The sequence below is a fragment of the Euprymna scolopes genome, chromosome 29 (genome assembly GCF_053919585.1).
Source record: "Euprymna scolopes isolate OS-2025 chromosome 29, ASM5391958v1, whole genome shotgun sequence".
NCBI lineage: Eukaryota > Metazoa > Mollusca > Cephalopoda > Sepiida > Sepiolidae > Euprymna > Euprymna scolopes.
Genome location: NC_136510.1, coordinates 1,742,120 through 1,767,602, shown reverse-complemented (window position 1 = coordinate 1,767,602; position 25,483 = coordinate 1,742,120). Strand labels below are relative to the sequence as shown.

At 30.4% G+C, this 25,483-nt stretch overlaps 1 protein-coding gene across 2 annotated transcripts in view; it reads left to right on the top strand.

The window, feature by feature from the left end:
• Positions 1-24,632, top strand: part of LOC145252432 (renalase-like) — a 40,657-nt gene extending 16,025 nt beyond the window's left edge. For both annotated transcript variants that reach the window (XM_080111828.1, XM_080111829.1), the window contains exons 5-7: positions 252-425; positions 4,599-4,774; positions 19,636-24,632. In XM_080111828.1, the coding sequence (XP_079967954.1) occupies positions 252-425; positions 4,599-4,774; positions 19,636-19,809 (524 nt within the window). In that variant the 3' untranslated portion in view covers positions 19,810-24,632. The remainder of the gene's footprint in view (positions 1-251; positions 426-4,598; positions 4,775-19,635) is intronic.
• The last annotated feature ends 851 nt before the right edge of the window (positions 24,633-25,483 follow it).

The following is a 25,483-nucleotide window of genomic DNA, read 5'->3' as shown; positions in this document are numbered from 1 at the left end:
TAACGAGACTTATTTTTAGTCACGCAAGAAAAATATTTTATGTCACAGTGGAATAAATAGTAGTTGTGACTCAATGGGTCACAAATATGTTTACTCAATCAATATCTGATCGCTCAAATTGAAATCTTGAAAATTCAATTGTTGTACTGATCATTATTTTATATCGGGTCTAAAAATAGGTATCCGTGCCGTCTTCCAAATTTAAATGCCTTCATTAACATTGTTTTTCTTTCTCTTTTTTTTTTTTTTAGAATCAAATGCTGATTTAACGAAAAAACTGCAAGAAGTGAGTTACTCTTCTCGATTTTGCCTGGGTGTGTTTTATCCTCCAGGGACCAACCTGGATTTGCCCTGGATGGCCAAATACGTATATAATCATCCGTGCATCAGGTATATATGTGCTGACAGTGTAAAGAGAGCAGCAGGTAAAAACATAAATTCCTATTCAAATCTGAACGATGTAAATCTGTTTTTATATGCAATTCTGAATTTTTGAAATGAGATGTTAATGCAACCTGCGACCTTCTTCGGATGTTCAGAACATGCTTCTTTTCCTACTAAGGAAAAAGAGGGTTGGCTCTGCATTACAAGAATTCAAATCGTGGGTTTGAGGGTGGGTCCGTAGATCATAAAGAAAGTTCAATCATCAGGGGTCACTAAGATATTTTTTAAAGGCTTTCCTATGACTCAATTTTTCGGGATAGCTATACTAATTGTTAATATTAGTGAAAAAATGTTTTACGAAACAGAGGATCGATACCCATGCATATTTTTGTTTAAAAAAAAAAAAAACCATGATGTAAGAGGGACAACTCTAAGAAAAAAGAGTTTTTTGTTATTATGAAGTTACCTCCCTTGGGATGGGCATATATCATGTTTTCTTTTTCTGTGATTTTGTCATTAGAGACATCCAAATGCAGTTAAGGTCTATGCTGGGACGACTAATGATGTTATTTTCTACTATATGTGTTGCCTCTTTAAGTTTTCTGATCCGCCATCTTCTGGATCCAATATTTTGACATTGGGGAATGGTTACTCCCTTTCTTCCACACATGTTCAGCTACGGCTAATTTTTCGATTTCTCTGCGTATGACAGCTCTTCGGTGTTCTTCTAGTCTCACTTTGAAGGGGCGGCAGATTTCACCTTTGTAAAGTTTCCCACATTTACATGAAATCTTATAAACGCTGTTTTTATATTATCTTTTAGGTTGGTGCAAAAATAATGTCATTTTTTTTTTGCATGAAGTTAAACGTCAAAAAACATTATTTTTGCACCAACCTAAAATATAATGTCTTGAATTCAAAGTTATGTTTAATTTCAGAAGAATTTATGATTTACCAGTCCTGTATCAGTGGGTAGCTGTTCTGTACAGGTCCTGGACTTTAACATTTTGCAGGCAAAGAGCAAAAGATCTTTCTCGTGTTGACACAAAAAATTTTGTGCCAGAATGCTAAAAGATTCAACATTTTTATAGGGCAATTCTGGTTTCTGATTAGTTGCTAGCAGAAGATGGTTCCATTTGATTGGTCAGTTTCTATCACCATAAGTCTATAAGTAGAATCTTCCAACTTTCGGTGATCATACCCTGTTTTTATATTAAAAAATATTGCAATATAATGTATATATGGAGTGCAACATAAGTAATGTATTTTTATTGTAATGCTGAAATTTATTTTGTGCAGACTATCTAACGCTGTGTAAATCTTTTCTCAATTTTAATGAAGAAAAATATATCAAAATAGATTTGGAATTTGATATGATTAATTACAGTAAAAACAAAATGTTTAATAAAATTTACTAAATATCACTGTTAAAAAAAATTGAATAAAAAAAAATTTGTGTTGCATCCTATGTATATAATCTTAAATATTTTTCAACATTTAAAGCTATAAAAACAAGAAAAACACAATTTTTTATCCCAAGTTTTTTGTTGGAAAATTCTGCTACTTGTAGGTCAATTTATCTCTTGCAATCACTGTATTAGTTTGCTTCCAATAATTTATGCTAGTTTTAATATTATTGTAAAATCATCAATTGTTGATCTAGAAAAACTGAGGATTTAATATATAAAAACAAAACAGTATATTAAATCATGGCTCCCCAGCAGTATTAATTAAACACCACCTCCTTTAAATATAAGAACAAAAATGTAACATAACTTTTATCTCTTTTTCACATTTCTCCCTCCCCACTCTTGTTTCGTCTTTGCCCAGCCCATTCCTCTCTTTGGACAAACATGCACACATCACTCGAGTTGGCATAAGGGAAATAATTCTGTGAAAAAAATCAGTTAGTTTCCTTTACAGGATAACATTAAAAGACGTATGTATGTGTTGATAACTTTAAATTATAAAAAATGGCCATTTCCATTTGACCCCCTCCCCCTGCCCCACCTCATATAATGAATTTTTTTTTTTTTTTTTTAATTTTAGGTATTACCATCAGGGAGGCCCAACATTGCTTGGGAATAAATTAAAATCAACAAATGTTCACTGAAAATGTCATTGAAAAATCGGTAAAATTACCCATTTTTCAATGAAATTTATGGACTGCCTGCTCTTGCTGAAGAACCCACTAGGGTATATCAGCAGGAAGCCTCACATGCCTCCCCATAGTGACTTATACCACAATCTATTGTAGTCTACATTGCACTGTAGAGAATATACTCTTGATAACTGTGTTTAGCTTAAGGTCCTTATTTTGTGTCTGTGTGTCCTCTGTGTGTGGAAAACTCAGTTCCCATAGTGTTGAATTTTTTTTTTTTTTTGCATTGCAGAACATGATTGGCTTTATCATTTAAAACATTTTGTAAAATTATTTGAAAAATTTAGAAATTTAGTGTTTTTGCCTGAAAGTTTCAGAAAAAAATTTTTTTTTTTTTAAATAATTTTATTCATTTAATAAAACAAATTATGGAATATTATTTAGCATTCTAAAAATTTTTTATGAAATTTAGTTTATTTCACTGAGAGTTTCAGAAAAATAATTAAAAAAAATAATTTTATTCATTTAATAACAAAAACAAATTATGGACTATTATTTAGCATTCTAAAATTTTTTTATGAAATTTAGTTTATTTCACTGAAAGTTTCAGAAAAATAATTAAAAAAAAAATAATTTTATTCATTTAATAATAAAAACAAATTATGGACTATTATTTAGCGTTCTAAAATTTTTTTATGAAATTTAGTTTATTTCACTGAGAGTTTCAGAAAAATAATTTAAAAAAATAATTTTATTCATTTAATAATAAAAACAAATTATGGAATATTTAGCATTCTAAAATTTCATTAAAAGTTTCAGAAAAAAAATTTTTTATTAATTTAATTTGAACTGAAATTGAACAAATAGAATAAATGAATGAGACATTTTTTAATAAAAATTTAAATATTTATTTTTAACAATTAAAAGGAGCATTTAACTTTGGAACCCATTCTTGACCGTCTGTCATCAACCGGTGCAAAAGTACTATATGCATCGCTAGCATGCGACCATCTTCTGTTGTGTACAAGATCCAAGCTTCAACTGTTTAAAACAATGCAATTAAAATTCAAATTTCCTCTCTTCATTGAAAGAGAAAAAAAAGTGAAACACAGAGAGAGAAAGAAATATACATAACAATTAAACATTGTTTAGTGTAGGCCTTGATGATGAGTTCCCCACAAGCACAGTCAAACAGAAGTTAGGTATAAGGTTTATTAATGTAGAAACCTCAACTCCCGCAAAAGAGACCTTCATTGTGCCACACTTGTTTTTAAATAAAATAAATATAACAATATAAATACTAAAATTTTCATTGTTCTGATGAGCTGAAAAGAAGATTAAATCTGAACAGCATACAGAAATGTATGCAGAACAGGAGACTTTGATGGTATGGTCACGCTGAAAGAATGGATTATAGTTCTTTGGTTAGTAGATGTAGGACAGTTGAGGTAGCAGGTTCAGTTTACAGTGGAAGGCCAAGGAAAACACAGGGGGTGGGATGATAAAAATAAACTCCAGAGAAAGAGGGTTAAATAAAGACCTGGCCAGAGATATGTTAGATAATTCTGATTTCTGGTGGATGTTTTCAATTGCCGTTTCAGTTAATTTTTTTGGATGAAAAAAAAAACCTTAACATACTCTTTCATACCCTCCCATTATTTTTTATGTTGAAGGATGAGTCTCCTTGATACTTCGGTTGCTTGGAGACAGGGTAGAAAGTACCAGTCAAAAATTCGTTCTTGACCATCAGCTCAACAGGTGCAGGGCCAGGAATTGGCCCTATACCTGTTGAACTGAGGTACGCTGCGTGGATATTACCTAGGATATACATCCTTCCAGACTTTGCCACTTGGCTTTTGGGTGGGGTAATTTTATTGCTTATTGCCTGACGCGCCCCTACTGGGAAATGCTGATAGGGATCCTCCAGGCAATTTTTGCGAGGCCAGAGTGCCACTTTTTTTAGGGGCGCTGGCTGGACATCCTCACTTTCCGACCTTGTGTCACATCTTGCTGAGGTGGGCAGCAAGTTAATATCTACTCTCACTTTCATTACTCGTCCCTTCTCTTACAGCTGCTGCTGCTGATGATGATTCACACATTTGTTTCTTCCTAGATGAGAAATTGGTTGGCGCGTCCCTCTTGGTCCACACGAGCGTGCCGTATGCAATCCAACATTTGGAAGAAGATAAAGAAGCCATGAAACCAGTGTTAATGGAGTTTTTAGATAATTTGTTACCGAACCTACCTCAGCCAGATTTTGTCAAAAGCCACAAATGGAAATATTCTCAGGTAAGATGACCTCCAACCCCTGCTCCTCCACTTCCTCTTGTTCTGGTAATGTGAGGTTACGATTAGGGTTCGGTTCTGGGGTTCGGGAAGGAGTGAGTCACTCGCTCGATAACAGCACGTTTCTGCACTCTTCTTTTCCAATCGACCACACCTGGCTTCTTGCCACCAATATCACACTGCACAATCTGAAAGTCAGCAACACAAAATACTTTTCAAGAGAAGATGTTCACGACTCTTTTCTTTTTGTCCCATGCAGGGAATTTTTCCCAGCTTTTATGTCCTCCTATCAAAAAAAAAAGGAAGAGACAAGAAAAAATAGCTTCTCCCATCATGTACTGCCTTCCCAAGATGTCCTTCGGGTATATAAATGAGCTAGCCATCCTTTCCTTCTTCTTTCCCAAAGAGCGATGTAGATACGCCCGGTACGTCGTATATTACCTATTTTTTTTTGTTCTTGTTTCTAACCATAACCTAGCCTTAAACGGTACCTTTTTTTTCCCTTTCGCATATACTCCACAGGTAAACAATGTCATTGCTTTGTGATCAAATCATTCAGGAAAATGTTAAAAAAAATGTTAAAAAAAGAAAATGTTAAAAAAAATGTTAAAAAAAAAATGTCTAAAAAAAATGTTAAAAAAATGTTAAAAAAGAAAATGTTAAAAAAAGTTTTAAAAAATGCTAAAAAAAAATGCTAAAAAAATGCTAAAAAAAATGCTAAAAAAAAAATGTTAAAAAAAGAAAATGTTAAAAAAAAATGTAAAAAAAATGTTTAAAAAAAATGTTAAAAAAGGAAATGTTAAAAAAAAGTTTAAAAAAATGTAAAAAAAAATGTTTAAAAAAATGTTTAAAAAAAATGTTTAAAAAAAATGTTAAAAAAGAAAATGTTAAAAAAAAGTTTTAAAAAATGCTAAAAAAAAAAGTCTGTTCTTTTTTTGTTTTACTCACCTTCACCCCTCACAAGGCGTATTATCGCCACTTGGACGTAAGGGGCTACTAATTAGAACCATGCCTAAGAAAGATTAACAAGATGTTGGTTTACATTACATTTAAACTTTTGCATATCAGTACAGTCAGAGAAGCAGGTAGCAGGCAGGGAATTCCAAAATCTAGCTGTTCAAGGGAAGAAGCTATTAGAGTAAGCTTTCTGGCATTTAGGGACCTCAACAGTGAAGGGGTGTAATTTTGTTGCTAAGTAGATTTGTCAGGGATATGTACGTCAAGGAGGCACAAGTACGAGTTCATCAGAGCACGTTCCATTAAGATATTTGTAAAACAGGCACAGGGATATAACATTGCGACGGTAGGACAAGGGTTGGACCTATTTGATTAGAGATTTTTTTTTTTAACTCTATCCAAGAGGGAGAGACTAGTGATAGATGCGAATAGTGGCCTTGTACAGGTACAGGATACTCTCAAGTGTGAGATGCAACATTGCAGCAATGAGACATTATTACCTTGAAAGGCCTTGGAAATATGGAAACTGTTTTGAAAAAAGCTTGAAAATTGTATTCTTGATATTCAGCAAAAATTTTTGTTGAAATATTCAACAAATTTTTGTTGAAATATTCAAAAAATTTGTGTCGAAATATTCAAAAAAATTGTGTCAAAAAATTTGTGTTGAAATATTCAAAAAATTTGTGTCGAAATATTCAAAAAATTTGTGTTAAATATTCAAAAAATTTGTGTCGAAATATTCAAAAAAATTGTGTCAAAAAATTTGTGTTAAAATATTCAAAAAATTTGTGTTGAAATATTCAAAAAATTTGTGTTGAAATATTCAAAAAATTTGTGTTAAAATATTCAAAAAATTTGTGTTAAAATATTCAAAAAATTTGTGTTGAAATATTCAAAAAATTTGTGTTAAAATATTCAAAAAATTTGTGTTAAATATTCAAAAAATTTGTGTCGAAATATTAAAAAAATTTGTGTCGAAATATTAAAAAAATTTGTGTTGAAATATTCAAAATAAAATCGAAATAAATGCATTCTAAAATTGCATCATATTACTTTGATATTTTCAATACAAGAGTTACGCCTCTTTATCATAAAACTACCCAATGTCGTGTAAGTGAAATTCAAAATCGAAATAAATATTATTAAAATGTTTTTCAAATATTAGTTTTTTTTGGTTTATTATATTATCTATATATCTATAAAAGTGAACATGTCTGTGTGTCTGTGTACATTTCCCTATGCAATAACTCTGTCAATTTTTAGTGTACAGACTCGAAATTTGATATACAGGGTACTGAGATTTGGGAAAATCGATGTGATCGGTTTTTGGCCAGAAATTTGGCGATTAAGGGGTCAAAGTTCAATGATTTGACCTTTGAGAACTCTACCAAACTCCTCCGACAATTTTGGGTCTACACTTGAAATTTTAGATATAGGTTCCTTGGATATGGATCTAACTTAATAACTTGATTTGAGCCCAAAACAATAAATGTTAAGGGGCCATAATAGGAGTCAAAGTTAAAAAAAAATTGACCTCTGCGGTCTCTTCCAAATTACTCAGACAATTTCTGGTCTAAATATTTTGAAATTTTACATAAAGGGTATTCAGAGATAGGGCAAGCTTTTTCATCAGTTTGGGTCGAAAATTTTTAGTTACCAATATATAAATGTATGTATGTATGTCTGTTTGCATGTCTGCCTTAAACTTTCAATAGAGGTGGCAGATTTTACCAAGATCAGTATCGTTTTAAAGTTCGACCTTTCATACGACAAATATTGAAAAATTGTCTAAAAACATTAATATCTTCCCCTTCAACTAGGCATTTTTCTACGGGGTGGGGAGGGTCATTTTTTTCGCAGATATTTTTGAAAGTTATCCTCTCCTTTAGATTGTCTAGCCTTAATTTTAAAACATGTCGCTTCCGGTTTGGCGGCGGTCGTGACAGCATAAACGTTAGGTTTTACCCCGTTCTTTTCCTCATTTGTGGTACGGGTTCGAGCCTGCCTTCCTACTACCACTTTTTTTTTTTTGCTCAACATACACATCCAAACACCCGGGCAACGCCGGGCATAAATGCTAGTTCTTTATATATCAGATTTTGTTTTTTAAATTTGAATTTTGCCTTAAAAAGTCTTTGAAAATCTGTATGAACCTTGTATTCTTACATATTCTAGTGATGGGACGATTCCAATATTTTTCCTGATTCCGATGCAATTCCTGATTCCGATACAAATCTCTAAATATTCAACTATACAGTTGTTATCTTTCTTGATTAAAAAACGCATGTAAAATGTGCAGATATTTTCTCAAGCACAAAAATACATTTGTAAAGGGATGATTGATAGATTTTGATTTTACTATTAGTTCAAAATCAATAAATATTTATTATTTTATCATCACTACCAACAGTGGAAAAATTTGTTTCAAATAAAATCAAATAAAAAAAAAAAAACTACACTTGAAGGAATCGTTTTTGGCATCGAAAATAGCCACAAATTTTCCTGATTCCGATACCTCAAAATGCTCCATTTTTTTCTGAGTGATTAATTGTCCCAACACTAACATATTCATAGGAGCAGTGACAACACATCTTAACGTCTAACCTTTCCTTACTGTGAAAAATATAATAGTCTCAGAGCTATGCTGTTTGGAAATCATATTCCTGACAGTCACCCATGGTGGATAGGTCTAACATGCAACTTGGCTAACAGGGCTCTGGTGAAAATTCAGAAGGATTCAACATCAAGATCTGTCATCCTCTGGTTGTTGTTTCTACTCTTGCATGTGGCAAGCAAGGACATTTTAGGTATGATTCTTTTTTTTTTTTTACAAAGGAGTCACCACTTATCAAAGTCTGGAGACCACTCGAGGATAAGGGTTAATGGGTATACATAAGTAGTGGAAATTTTGTAAATTGGATTACTTAGGGGGATAGTTTATCAAGAACTTGTTTACATTGGACTTGGAGACAATCAAATTGTAGTTAGTTGGAAAGCAGGCAAATGGAAGAGAGTTCCACAGGCGTGCAGTTCTAAGAAAGAAGCTTTGTTCATGGAATCTACGTTTCGGTTTAGGCACAGATAAAGAGTAGGGGAAAGTTTTGATAGCAATTTCAAGTAGACTAGTGATTTTTGTAAAAGTTTAGCTGGGGGGGGGGACCATAGATTGGATCTCAGACGAACACCAGCCGTGAAAATAACAATAGAGCAGAGACAGGCTCGCAATGTTTCTTCTGTAGGAAAGAGGTTGCAGGGAAGAGAAAAGGGCATCTCCTTTGAAGTCTATTTTGAACTGTCAAGGCAGAATTTTACTAAGAATAAAAAAAAAAGAGTGTGGGAAATTATTGATAGTGGCTTTGGCTAGATGAGTGTTTCTCGTGAAATTTTGACTAGGGGGATTATAGATTGTAGCTCAGACGAGCGCTTGCCATGAAAATAACGATAAAGCAGAGACATGTTAATTTTATTTTTTTTTCGGACTATTAGTCATCTTTATTAGTTGTTGTTTTTTGTTTTTTTTAATCTTTTTTTTTTATTGGTTCACAACGTTTCGGCCAACTTCCTCTGGCCTTCGTCAGGTGGTAACCGCGACGGATAGGAATTTCGAATCTCCAAACTGCAATCTCAGCCAACACTGCCATCCGTAGTTATTGTCGTCTCACCACATTTTTAGGAGATTCGAAGTTCCTATCCGTCGCGGTTACCACCTGACGAAGGCCAGAGGAAGTTGGCCGAAACGTTGTGAACCAATAAAAAAAAAAAAAAAAAGAGATTTAAAAAAAAAAAAACAAAAAAAAACAACTAATAAAGATGAGACTAATAGTCCGAAATAAAAATAAAATTAACATAAAATGCTCATCTCAAAATAAAAAATTCCAATTAAGGAATAATATATATATAAAGCAGAGACATGTTCGCAACATCTCTTCTGTGGGAAAGAGGTTGCAGGAAAGAGAAAAGGCCCCCCCCCCCACTAAGCTACAAAGTCTATTTTAAACTCTGTTACGGCAGGATAGGCTGTTTCTAGCAGCTTCTGTTCAGGTGTGTCTACAGTACTCCATCATTGGCCGTACCTAACTTTTATATCGAGAATTGCATCAGGAGTGAGATACTGCTGTGCAATCATATGCTCCCTCTTGCTTGACAACAATCACCAGCTGAAACGCTGTTTCCATGGTCTTTCATCTTCTTTCCTTCCCTTCTAACTATGTCATCATCTCTCTCTCACATAGGCGACTGCCAAGGAGGCGAGCACAGGTTCACAAGTCTAAAGGAATAAGTCTAACCTTTCCTTACTGTAGCTATAATATAATAGTCTCGGAACTCATACTCCTGACAGTCACCCATAGTGGACAGGTCTGACATGCAACTTGGTTAACAGGAGGAGGCGAGCACAGGTTAAAAAAAAAAAACAATGCAAAAGCAAGTACAAAAACACAAATTCCGACACATTTTGTATGTATTAGTTGACTCTGGGTATGTGCGTGACACCATCGTGGAAAACATCCGTCTAAGTGTTAACGTCTGCACCTTAGTCTTCTGTCGAGGCTGTGTTTGTCTGTTAATGTCAGCTCATCTCAATCTGCTGTAAGCCACGTCCTTTTTTTTTTTTATGGCATATCAACCCTATTTGGAGGTTATTTAACTTCAAAACACATTTTTTGGAAAAGATTTCTTCATGTTTTATGGCATATCAACTGTTTTTAGGGTTTAAAAAAAAATTGTTATTGATGTTTCACCCCAAACAAGGCACAGGGACACTTATTTGTGACTAGATTTGCAGGGACGCTATTTATGTAGTTCGGCAGCAAGATGTTTGTTTACATTTGAATTTCTGCATGTCAGTACAGTCAGGGAAGCAGGGGTCTGGGGGAGGGGGAATTCAAAAGTACAGCAGTTCAAGGGAAAAAGGTAGAAGACTTTATGGTATTTAGGGATCTCTACAGTGTAGGTGTGGGATTTTGCTGCTTGCCGGGTTTGTTGGAGATTCCAAAACCTTTTTAAATGTGCACGGCTTGTATGAATCCCAATTTTGTTTTTGTTTTATCAACATGTTTATTTCCAGATTTCCATCTCAAGTGTAATCTTGCTTACGTTAGCAATATATAACGTAATATATATACAATATATAACGTAATATATATACAATATATAACGTAATATATATACAATATATAACGTAATATATATACAATATATAACGTAATATATATACAATATATAACGTAATATATATACAATATATAACGTAATATATATACAATATATAACGTAATATATATACAATATATAATGTAATATATATACAATATATAACGTAATATATATACAATATATAATGTAATATATATACAATATATAACGTAATGCATATACAATATATAACGTAATTTATATACAATATATAACGTAATTTATATACAATATATAACGTAATATATATACAATATATAACGTAATATATATACAATATATAACGTAATTTATATACAATATATAACGTAATATATATACAATATATAACGTAATATATATACAATATATAACGTAATATATATACAATATATAACGTAATATATATACAATATATAATGTAATATATATACAATATATAACGTAATATATATACAATATATAACGTAATGTATATACAATATATAACGTAATGTATATACAATATATAACGTAATGTATATACAATATATAACGTAATGTATATACAATATATAACGTAATGTATATACAATATATAACGTAATATATATACAATATATAACGTAATGTATATACAATATATAACGTAATGTATATACAATATATAACGTAATGTATATACAATATATAACGTAATATATATACAATATATAACGTAATGTATATACAATATATAACGTAATGTATATACAATATATAACGTAATGTATATACAATATATAACGTAATATATATACAATATATAACGTAATATATATACAATATATAACGTAATATATATACAATATATAACGTAATATATATACAATATATAACGTAATATGTATACAATATATAACGTAATATATACACAATATATAACGTAATATATACACAATATATAACGTAATATATATACAATATATAACGTAATGCATATACAATATATAACGTAATATATATATACAATATATAACGTAATATATATACAATATATAACGTAATATATATACAATATATAACGTAATATATATACAATATATAACGTAATATATATACAATATATAACGTAATGTATATACAATATATAACGTAATGTATATACAATATATAACGTAATGTATATACAATATATAACGTAATGTATATACAATATATAACGTAATGTATATACAATATATAACGTAATGTATATACAATATATAACGTAATGTATATACAATATATAACGTAATATATATACAATATATAACGTAATATATACACAATATATAACGTAATATATATACAATATATAACGTAATATATATACAATATATAATGTAATATATATACAATATATAACGTAATATATATACAATATATAACGTAATGTATATACAATATATAACGTAATATATATACAATATATAACGTAATGCATATACAATATATAACGTAATGCATATACAATATATAACGTAATGTATATACAATATATAACGTAATATATATACAATATATAACGTAATGCATATACAATATATAACGTAATGCATATACAATATATAACGTAATATATATACAATATATAACGTAATATATATACAATATATAACGTAATATATATACAATATATAACGTAATATATATACAATATATAACGTAATATATATACAATATATAACGTAATATATATACAATATATAACGTAATATATATACAATATATAACGTAATATATATACAATATATAACGTAATATATATACAATATATAACGTAATATATATACAATATATAACGTAATATATATACAATATATAACGTAATGCATATACAATATATAACGTAATATATATACAATATATAACGTAATGTATATACAATATATAACGTAATGTATATACAATATATAACGTAATATATATACAATATATAACGTAATATATATACAATATATAACGTAATATATATACAATATATAACGTAATGCATATACAATATATAACGTAATATATATATACAATATATAACGTAATATATATACAATATATAACGTAATATATATACAATATATAATGTAATATATATACAATATATAACGTAATATATATACAATATATAACGTAATATATATACAATATATAACGTAATGTATATACAATATATAACGTAATGTATATACAATATATAACGTAATATATACACAATATATAACGTAATATATACACAATATATAACGTAATATATATACAATATATAACGTAATATATATACAATATATAATGTAATATATATACAATATATAACGTAATATATATACAATATATAACGTAATGTATATACAATATATAACGTAATATATATACAATATATAACGTAATGCATATACAATATATAACGTAATATATATACAATATATAACGTAATATATATACAATATATAACGTAATATATATACAATATATAACGTAATGCATATACAATATATAACGTAATGCATATACAATATATAACGTAATATATATACAATATATAACGTAATATATATACAATATATAACGTAATATATATACAATATATAACGTAATATATATACAATATATAACGTAATATATATACAATATATAATGTAATATATATACAATATAGAACGTAATATATATACAATATATAATGTAATATATATACAATATAGAAAGTAATATATATACAATATAGAACGTAATATATATACAATATATAACGTAATATATATACAATATATAACGTAATGTATATACAATATATAACGTAATATATATACAATATATAACGTAATATATATACAATATATAACGTAATGCATATACAATATATAACGTAATGCATATACAATATATAACGTAATATATATACAATATATAACGTAATATATATACAATATATAACGTAATGCATATACAATATATAACGTAATATATATACAATATATAACGTAATATATATACAATATATAACGTAATATATATACAATATATAACGTAATACATATACAATATATAACGTAATATATATACAATATATAACGTAATGCATATACAATATATAACGTAATGCATATACAATATATAACGTAATATATATACGATAGAGTAATTGGAAAATGTGTACCTATTTTCTAGCATTCATTACTTTTGGGAAATTAGTTTGTATGTTTTAAAATTAGTATGAATAAAGAAATCAAAAATTTTCCTTCCAATTAAATACAAGAAAGGAAATAATAAAACTACTGACCGACTGTTCAAAAGAACACACTGAGGTCTTAAGGCAGACCCTCCCTCTTACTACCTCTCAAATAGATAATAATCTTCGCACGCCAAATTCATTTGATGTAAAGACATTGTTCTGCTAGCTGAGCCATCATGGTGCGCTCGAAAAAACATCAAGCTAAGTACATTTATCTGTTTGTGTTGTATGTAACCTCTATATGTAAATCTAATTTCACCTAACAACAAAATCACACCCCTTCACTGTTGAGATCTCTAAATGCTAGAAAGCTTTCTTCCCTTGAACAGCTAGACTGGAATTCCCTTCCTGCTACCCTTACTGTACTGATATGCAGAAGTTTAAATGTAACATAAACCAACATCTTGTTAATTTTTCCTAAGCATGGTTACTAATAGCAGCCCTTTTACATTCAAGTGACGATATGACTTTTTAGGGGCGAATGTGAGTAAAAAAAAAAATTGTTCCTCACTGGAAACGGTCCTCAACGTTCGCAAACACAAAACTGTCGGTAAGCTGTTTCTGTCGTAAACTGTTGTAAGAAATATTTACAGTTAATAAGGCGGACTTCATGCAGACCAGGCAATTTTGAGGCATAATCTGTATTGACTCTGTGCAAACAACAGCAATAACAAAGAACTTGTTAAAGGGAAGTTACTCATCATGGCTAGGCGCATTTCAAACTCTGGATTATCGCCCTTGCACTGTTTTGTTTTATATATACACGGTGTCCACAAAGTCTGGCTACATAATCTACACGGTGCCCACAAAGTCTGGCTACATAATCTACACGGTGCCCACAAAGTCTGGCTACATAATCTACACGGTGCCCACAAAGTCTGGCTACATAATCTACACGGTGCCCACAAAGTCTGGCTACATAATCTACACGGTGCCCACAAAGTCTGGCTACATAATCTACACGGTGCCCACAAAGTCTGGCTACATAATCTACACGGTGCCCACAAAGTCTGGCTACATAATCTACACGGTGCCCACAAAGTCTGGCTACATAATCTACACGGTGCCCACAAAGTCTGGCTACATAATCTACACGGTGCCCACAAAGTCTGGCTGCATAATGTAGCCATACTTTGTGGACACCCTGTATATATATAAAAAAATCATAATCTTTCCCGATCATGCTAAATACATATATAATTTGGTTAATTATTTTGCTTTATAGCATATCAACCCATTTCGTGTTATTTAATTTTAAAAAGTCCTTTATTTCTTTAGTCAAAAACTTACCTTTAAAAAGTTGGGTTTTTAGGGTCTGTTTTGTACAAATATCACATTTAAAATTTTAGCTGGCAAGTAGATTTTATGATATAAAGATATTTATTATCCAATTTATTATGTTTGCTTTGATTTGTATCGTTGTAAATGACAAGCACAAAACTGGCGACCAGTAAGAACAACAGGGAAAACATCTTTATATATTAAAAATTACTTGTTTGCAACAATTTTAAATGTGATATTTGTCCAAAACAAACCTGAATACCCCTAAAAATCAACTTTTTATAAGTTTTTAGTTGGTACTCAACAGCACTTTGACCATATCTTCAAAAATTTAATCTTGTTGTTTGGTTGTTTTAAAGAGGAAGTTGTTTTTGTTTTTGCAGAGCATAATTTGAGTTTCACAGTGAAAAAACAAAAACAAAACAAAAAGCAAAAAAAATTTCAATGTTTAGTGTAGGCACAGCCAAAAAGTAAAAGGAAAACGAAGTTGTTGTTGTTTTTAAAACGAATTAAAATCTATTAGAATCCATTATTCTTTCCAGAAAAACAAAAACCTGAATTTACTCATGAAAAGCAGAATAATATAAGACTTTTTCTACTATTTTTAATAGAATTTTAAATTAAAAAATTTCCAAAACCACATCATTCACCATCATTTTTGTTTCAATCACTAAAACATTAAAAAGGTTTTTGAACCAATTTATTTTTTTTTTTAGTCTAAATTAGATTTAAGATGATTTGCTATAAGAATATGCAAAAATATTATAAAATAAGTTCCTGGATTTCAAATGATTCCAACTTTTCATATCACTCTGTAAGTTTGCATAACAAAATTAATAAAAATCAAAATTTAATGATAGTTTAAAATTAAGTATGGATGTCGAGAGGGGAATAAATAAACTATATTTAGCCATGTATTTTTAACGTTTGCTTTGATGATTAAATGAAGGGTTTAATTCTTTTTTCATAAGCGAGATATACGTACATATAAATGGACTCTCCCATCGATTTTGGTGTATGAGGTTCCACCACAACAACTAAGTTGTTCGGAAATCCACACAGATGATTTTTTTTTATTGTGGTGAAGACTTTGTGTAGAACCAACCACAATTTTTTGCTCTTACTGCTAATCCTTGTCAGTGCAGATGACTGTCACAAGACAAAACACAACGCAGATTTTTACATCAGAGTTACCTTCTTCTAGATGCATGTCTTAACGAAGACCGGGGGTGCATCTCTCCCAGTGAATTAATGCGCCTCCAGATACCAACCTGGAAATTTCTATTACTCGGCGCAGTACATATAGCACCTAGCCTTCCCAAATGGTCACCCATCTGGTACTGGCCAGGCTCAATGTTGCTTAATTTCAGTGATCTGGCGAGAACCGGTGTGTCAATGTGATTGTGCCATATATATATATATATATATATAATATAAAGCTGAATGTCTATGTGTGTATGTGTGTCTGGTCACGAATAGGCTCCTATATGGTTGACTATTTTAAAAAACTGATTACATATAATGATAGAAGATGTATCAAGACACAGAAATGAGTATGTTTGATCTGGCAGAATGGTGGTTCATTAAAATTGTGGGGTCTGCGTGCACACCTGGTCCACAAAGTATGGAAATAAAAAATTTAAAAATTAAAAAAAAAAACGTTTACAAGTGTTTTTGATATAGATGTACATAAGAATACTTTGATAAGTATGTTTTAACTTAAATAGGGATGATATAATAAAATTGTGGGGTCTGCGTTCGCGCCTGGCCTCCATAGAATGGAAATAGGCACAAACTTTAATAAAGACTTTTCATATCTATCTGCGTAAGTATACTTTAGTTTGAAGAAATATGGTATAATAAAATTATGGGGGTGTTCGTTTGCGCCTGACCTCCATAGAATGGAAATATGTCACAAAGTTTAACAAGGTTTTTTAATATAGATCCACAGAATATTGTGATAAGTGTTTCAGTGTGAACAGGTATGGTATAATAAATTATGGAGTTTATCTATTTTATTTTTACTTTCATCATATTTTGCTTTGGTTTTGATACCCCTAAATTCGAAGCTATCTCTTTACAACCCTTCCTTTTCATAACCTATCATACTTTCATAAATCAGAGTCCATTTTCTGTAGGCTGTTTTTGAACCCAGTCAACGACGGGTACTTTTGCTAGTATATATATATATTTGTTGCCTACATAACCCATGAAGTTAAGCAACAATGAGGTTTCCCAGTACTAGATTGGTGACAATTTTGGGAATGCTAGGCTTCGTATGTGTTGAAAATAACTTCTGCATCTCGTATCACAGTTGGGCCACCATAGGTTATTAAACAAGAAATTGCTGAAAAAAATTATCATATTTTTAGCAAAATGTGCAGTTATTTATCGATTTTTTTCTTTTTGGTATCGATTATTTAAAGCATTTTCTATTTAGTGGTATGTTAGCAATATTGCATTCACTAAAAGAAAATTTTTATTTTTTTCAAACATTTAAAAGTAGTGTTTTTCATAAAAATAATGCAAATGTATAATTTATTTTTTTTTTGCTAATCTGAAAGAATAATTATTATTAACATATCCAACGAATTTCACATTTCAAACACACAAAAGATGAAAAATGAAACAGATTCAAAATTCGGATTTTCAACCATAAAATCTGATACGTGCACAGATGTTTTTTGTTTTGTTTTATCTACACTCCTCATCCTTCCCACAATACAATATATTTTGTTCAGTTTCGGCTGATTATTTTAAGCATATTTGCACCTACAAATAAAGAAGGGAGGGTTTTGTAGGCAAATATATATATATATATAAATATATATATATATCTATTATAATAAATCCGTATTCTTGTCTGTTTGTCCAGAATGACTTCATAGCATATATATTATGTATGATATAATAGCAGATGACGTCATGTATGGGGACAAAAATGAAAGTAGTTTCCCTGGGCAACGCTGGGCATCCTGCTAGTATATATATATATATCGATTACGAAAAAAAACGTACACCATTATAAAGTTCATTCTTCACTTAATAATTAATGAAAATTTCGTATTGATTGAATAATTACTTGGTCTTTGGTAGATTTTTTAAAGAAAGACTCTGTCAAAAAAAATACTTACTCCCTCCTTTCGTTTTGGCTGTGCCTAGTTTAGTGCAAATTAGGTCAAGAAGCCAGCATCTTCAGACGGCCTGATTTGATAGCACCAAGTACCTACATGTTTATTTTAATAGAAAATTACAATGTTTTGAATACAAGAAAATAGAATTTTAATTTGAAAATAAAGGAAAAATCATTTAAAAGCTACTAATAATGTGACGTCACATACATTTACAGATGGGACCCAACACATAGTAGGATACATCGCAAATGAAACCAAGACACAAAGAATAATTCAAACTCACTTTTTCGTGTAACAACGACATTTATTTCTTCATTCTCCCACCAGTGTTTTTAAGTCTGTAAACATATTTATTGTTGTCGTATTGACTTGTTTGAACACCTTAGTCAGAACTTTTGAGCACATGCCCTGCTAATAGATAGAATAGAATGGTCAAGTTTCTAGAAGCATATTTTTGTTTTTTGAATTTAAAAACTGTTAATTGATGCGATGCATGTTTGTTTTTTTACTTTTGTCATAAATTTTTAAAATATAAATCCTTTCCTCAAAGACATTTTGAGCGTTTCTGTCGTACAAAGTGGAACAATAAAATTGTCACCTTAGAAAAGATAACATGATTCCATTTCATGAAAATCTTTATTTTTTTTTCAAAACTAAATGTCTCTGATGAAAGAAGTTTTTATAAATGAAAGATTTATGACAAAAGTTGGAAAATAATAAAAATATTTGCATCTTATCAGTGGTTTTTAACGATATTTTCCTTGGTTTTCAAATTTAAAATAAATAAAAAAGATGCTTCTAAAAACTTTCTCATTCAATTATGCAAAAAAAAAATGGTTCAATATTTTTAGGTTTCTTAATCATTTGGAGGAAATCCTGGTTGCGTCTGCCGTCAAATATTTAGGACAAAAGTAATAAGATTAAAAAAAAATATTTGCATCTACTCGATGGCTTTTAACGATATTTTCCTTGGTTTTCAAGTTCAAAATAAAAAACAAAATGATGCTTGTTAAAACTTTCTCATTCTATTATACAAAAAACTATTTTTGTGATTTTATGAATTTTAATGAGAATTTTCTCACTATTTCTAGGTTTCTCAAGCATTTGAAGGAAATCCTGGTTGTGTCTGCCTTCTTGATGAGCCACAGATATTAATTGGAGGTGACGCGTTCACAAGATCAAAGTTTGATGGGTGCATTGAATCAGCAGAAGCCATCGTTACCTCCATTTTAAAAAAAGATCGTCTTAAAGCAACGGGATGCTGAACGTCTTGTTATAAAAATAGAAGTACCTATGTATAAAAATGTATAAAATTATTTCACTCCTATTGAATCTATTTACATAGTAATTCTCTTGGGAAAGGTATGAACCCCCAAATCCTCTCCTCTCCTCCCAGTTATGCATAAAATAGCAACTTGTGTTTCATGGATTTTATATAATAGTTATTTAGTTTTGGCATTAAATAACTAAAAAAATATGTCGTTAAAAACAAGCCAATTTTTTTTTATTTGAATTAAATGTTTAGAGTTATTGCTACTGAGCCAGGAGACCGGGGTTCAGTCCTTGGTTGAGTCGTATCAAATACTTTAAAAGCAATGGTACTTGGTGCTTCCATTTAAACACTCAGAATTATAAGGTGACGATTAAGGTTAAGTGGAACAAATCTGGAAAGGAGTAGCACCCTCCCTTACATCTCAATTTAGTAACTAATGGAAACGGAGCCTTCGGTCACCCTTGATTGTGGTTGATCTATTTTATTTATTTTGGGGTTTTAATTCCTAGTTGATAATGGAATGAATTCGATTAATGGTTATTGCTGTTCGAAATGCAAAATTTTTCCTCTTAAAAATCCAAACAACATTCATCATTTTAAGACCCTATCGCACGTCGTACAAGTTTTCATGAACACCAATATTATAGTTGAAGTTTTTTTTTTTGTTTAAATTTTAATTTAGTGAATAATCTGATGTAATTATAAAAATGTATAAAAAGAAAATTTTTCTGAAATGAAACGCAGAAACGCAAGTTTATCTTTATACTATTACTAGCATTTCAGCCCGGCGTTGCCCGGGTGTTTGGCGGTGTGTGTGTGTTAAGCAAAAAAAAAAAAAAAAAAACGTGGTAGTAGGAAGGCAGGTTCGAACCCGTACCACAAAGAAGGAAAAGAATGGAAAAAAAACATGACCTTTGCTGTTACGACCACTGCCAAACCAGAAGTGACATAGGTTTTAATTAAGGCTAGACAATCGAAAGGAGGGGATTACTTTCGAAAATATTCGGCGAAAAAACGACCCCCCCTGTAGAAAATTGCCCAGTTGAAGGTGAAGATATTAATGTTTTTAGCCAATTTTTCAATATTTGTCGCCTGAAAGGTTGACTTCAAAACGATACTGATATTGTAAAAATCCGTCACATCTGTCAAAGTTTTAGGCAGACATGCAAGCATACATACATACATACAAATATTGGTAACTCAAATTTTCGGCCTAAACTGATTAAAAAGCTTACCCTATCTCTGAATACCCTTTATGTAAAATTTCAAATGTTTAAACCAGAAATTGTCTGAGTAAATTGGTAGAGACTGAAGCGGTCAAATTTTTTAAAAATTTGACCCCCCTTCTGACCCCTTAACATTTATTGTTTTGGGTTCAAATCTAGTTATTAAATTAGATCCATGTCCAAAGAACCTATATCCAAAATTTCAAGTGTTTAGACCCAAAGTTGTCTGAGGAGTTTGGTAGAGTTCTTAAAGGTCAAATCGTTGAACTTGGACTCCTTAACAGCCAAATTTTTGGCCGAAAACAGATTACAAAGATTTTTCCAAATCTCAATACCCTGTATATCAAATTTCGAGTCTGTAGACTGAAAATTGACAGAGTTATTGTGTAGGGAAATGTACATAGACACACAGACACTTTCACTTTTATAGATATATAGATAGATATAATTTTTATTTTACTTTTTTAAAAACAGTATTCTGCGTATACATGTTTTGCTGCTCTACAGCTCATCAGCATAGCTTGACTGTATTATTTATATATATATATATATATATATATATATATATACACACTTGGTTATATTTTGGGGAAAAAAGAATTCCAGCAGAGTACTCTATTATAAAGAAAAAATTTTTCAAAATAAGAGCGTTATTTATATATTTTTTATTTTCAGAAGTTTAGAATCTGTTGCCAAGGCCGCTGGAAAAATGGTGGGATCTTTCTATCGATCCAGTAGATATCTCACTGCTGATGCAATTCTCTATCTATATAAGAGCCAGGTACGTCCAAGGATGGAGTACTGTTGCCACATCTGGGCAGGAGCTGCTAGAAAGGACTGACTTGTCCTGCCTTGATAGAGTTCAAAATAGACTTTGTGGCCTCGTAGGAGATGTCCTTTTCTCTTCCCTGCAACCTCTATCTCACAGAAGAGATGTTGCGAGTTTGTCTCTGCTGTATCGTTATTTTCATGGAAAGTGTTCGACTGAGCTTCAGTCTATGGTCCCCCCTCGCCAAACTTTCACAAGAAACACTTGTCTAGCTGAAAACACTATCAATAATTTCCCCCACTCTTTATCTGTGGCTAAACCTAAACGTAGATTCCATGAACAAAGCTTCTTTCTTAGAACTGCACGCCTGTGGAATTGTCTTCCGTTTTCCTGCTTTCCGGCTGACTACAATATGGTTGTCGTCAAGTCTAACGTAAACAAGTTCTTGATGAGCCGTTCCATATAAGTTAACAAATTTACTGAATTTCCATTACTAATGATTACTATATTGTCCAATTTCTACTGTACACTCTTTAACCGTTATCCTTGAGTGGCCTCTTGGTCTTGATAATGTGGTGATTCCTGTGTTAAAAAAACCCCGAAAAAACCCTGATATTAGAGAACCGTTTTAGGTCCCAAAATCAAGCTCTCTTCAGCCGATCTATGTCGTGTCATATTCAGCCGATCAGCTGAAGAGAGTTTGATATTGGGAACTAAAGCGGTTCCCTAGTATCAGGTTTGAAACCGATGGTACTGATGGCTTATCTTAACTTCTGAAAATAAAAGAATATATATATAATATTAAATGAAAGACGAGGAATAAAAGTTATATATAACTTTATGATATCATCAGAACAATAAGGAAAAGTTAAAGGGAAATCTAAGAAAAACCCACTCTAAGCCATGCCATTTCGAAGCTAAATGCTTTTCATCAGAAGAGAAGGGCCAGAATTATACAAGATGCAAATATAGAAAAAAAAATAGCTTAATGACATTTAGAAATGAAATGAAAATTAAAGAATAGGATAAAATGGTAAAAAGTAATTCAAAGTAGGTGCAACACAAGGGTAATATATACGTAGGTAATGTTTTAAAAATATACGCCACTATAAAATAATTATATAGAAGAAGAGCCAATAATAAAATAAGAAAGAAAAAATAATGAAGATAGAAGAGAAAGTGGAGAAAAAAGGGGGGGTCTGGAAATACTTATATAAATAGATTAAAAAATATAAATAAAAAAATAAAAATAAAATGATCTGAAAATGAAGACAATGAGATTAGAAAAATGTTCAGGAAGATATTGAAAATAAGTTCAAAAATAATATATTTGAATATTTTAGCATGCTGAAAGAAATAAATAGTAAGATGAACAACATCTTAAAATTTGGAATATAGACTCTAGAAGTGTAAGCCATTTTGAGTTTCAGAACAGTTTCAAATGGTTCGCTGTTACACACAAGTCCTGGGAGGTGACTTGTTTGTAGTAGACAGTTCCACAGAACAAAATATTCTTACCGTGTCAAAACCCGGGAAAAGAACATGTGAAATTGCTCCAGAAAAGGTTTAATATTTATGAAGCAATTCTGGTTTCTGATTGGTTGGTAGCAGAACGTGAATTAATTTGATTCGTCAGTTCTTAGCAGCATCGTTTATAAATAGAATCGTCTGACTGTGTGGGATCATACCCCATTACAACTCCAAAATATTGCAACATAGACTTTTTGTCATTTATTTTTATATGCTCTGTAGTTATATTGAGCTTCATAAATTAAAGGATTGGTATAAAAAAAGTGAAATATAATTGAATAAGAATATTTTTCTTATATACAATTTAGGCAATAGGAATGAAAAGTTTACCAGACAAAAGCGAGTGTAAACTTAAATCTAATATTAATATTAATACTTAGTAATCAGACAAATATTAATACTTAGTAACCACAACCAGATAAAAAAGGTTAATACCACTTTGATAGGAAGTAGAACTTGTCATAAGAAAAAGAAATCAAGATTGTAAATTAAAAAGTTACAAGAAAATTTATTGTTTGACAGAATACTTCCCCCCCAAATTTTAATCAGAATAAAATTATTTTGGGGTATTCTGTCGAATAATAAATTTCCTTGTAAATTTTTAATTTACAGTCTTGATTTCTTTTCTTATATATATATATATATATATATATATATATATATATATATATATACACACACATTGTTAAGCAAGTTGGGTTAGGGTTAAATACTAACAACACATGAAAAGTTTACCATGACAACTTTTATTGATGCACAAAATGCTCAAAATATTCAGCTCAGGTGAGCAGTGGGTCTTCTACATGAGTTAGTCTTCTCTTAGAGCAAGGGTCTCCAAACTATAGCTCGCGGGCCAGATCCGGCCTGCCAAATCTTGAATTCGGCCCGCAGAGCTCTTATTGAAAACGTAAAAATATTCATGAAAAATTTTTTAAATGGAAATATGTGAAAATAGTGTTTGTGGTGTTTTTTTCTTTTTGTTCATAAAATTATTACAAGAATTAGGTTTTGGAAGATCAGTTTCATTAAAAATCAAAGTTAATGAACAAAACAGTATAAATCAAAGAACTGGCCCCCAGCTTCAAGAACTTTGAAGACTCCTGTCCTAGTGATGTCTTGAAAAGGTGGAAAGGTTCCTCAGACACATATGAATAAACTTTGAAATTATTTAAACTGTGGACCTGTCTGGAAAAAATAGTATTTTAAATTATTTTTTTTTTTAATTTACTGTCCAGCTTTTTCTTTCTTTTTTTTTTTTTTAATTAAATTAAAAAATTTTTGTCGCATCAATTTATACATTTTTTTTTTATGCCACTCTCAACTAAAAGGAGAAACAAAAGAAAAAAAAAAAAAACCTGGTTTATTTAGTACATTCCCCCTCTGATCTGTATCTCACTGTGGACGAATTGAGAATTTCTAATTCTATTTTCTTTGTCATTTGATGTGGATTTTTTTTAGTGAAAAAGTTGATTCAATCACTTATCATCAAAGTCAGTTGGATGACTAGTACGTGTGATCCATCCTTGAAACCTAAATGTCCATTTTGTAAACAGCGAAAAACATCCTCAGGAAGTACTTTATGGTACAACACAGATTTTACAATCAACTTTGTGTTAAATTCTCGATGAAAATGCAAGAACGAAGTTGATGTAAAAATATGCAGTTTAGTTCACTTGGCATTCTATTTTAATCAAATGTGAATAAAAATGAATAAAATTTTAGAAAAATAATAAAAATTATTGCAAAACAGAAAATGATCTTTAAAAAAAAAAACGAAACATTTTTGAAAATGCGTTTGATTTCTGTTTTTATTTTTTTAATTTGAAGAAGAAATTTTCATCCCAATTTACACAATAGCGAAAAAGATTTTTTCTATTTTTAATATAAATTAGCAGATGGCCCAGCATTACTTAGTTGTAAAATATGCTTCAATATGATATTTTCATTGTTGCAGATTTTGTATTTATTATCATTAAACTAATTCTCTATTGAGTATTATATTGTATCCAATATATGGTAGTGGTTATTATATTGTACCCAAAATATGGTAGTGATTCTAAAAGTTAAAAAAAAAAAATGACTTGGGTGCCATCAGCTAGAATCGAAACCAAAACATTTAACGTTTAAGCATTATTCATTAC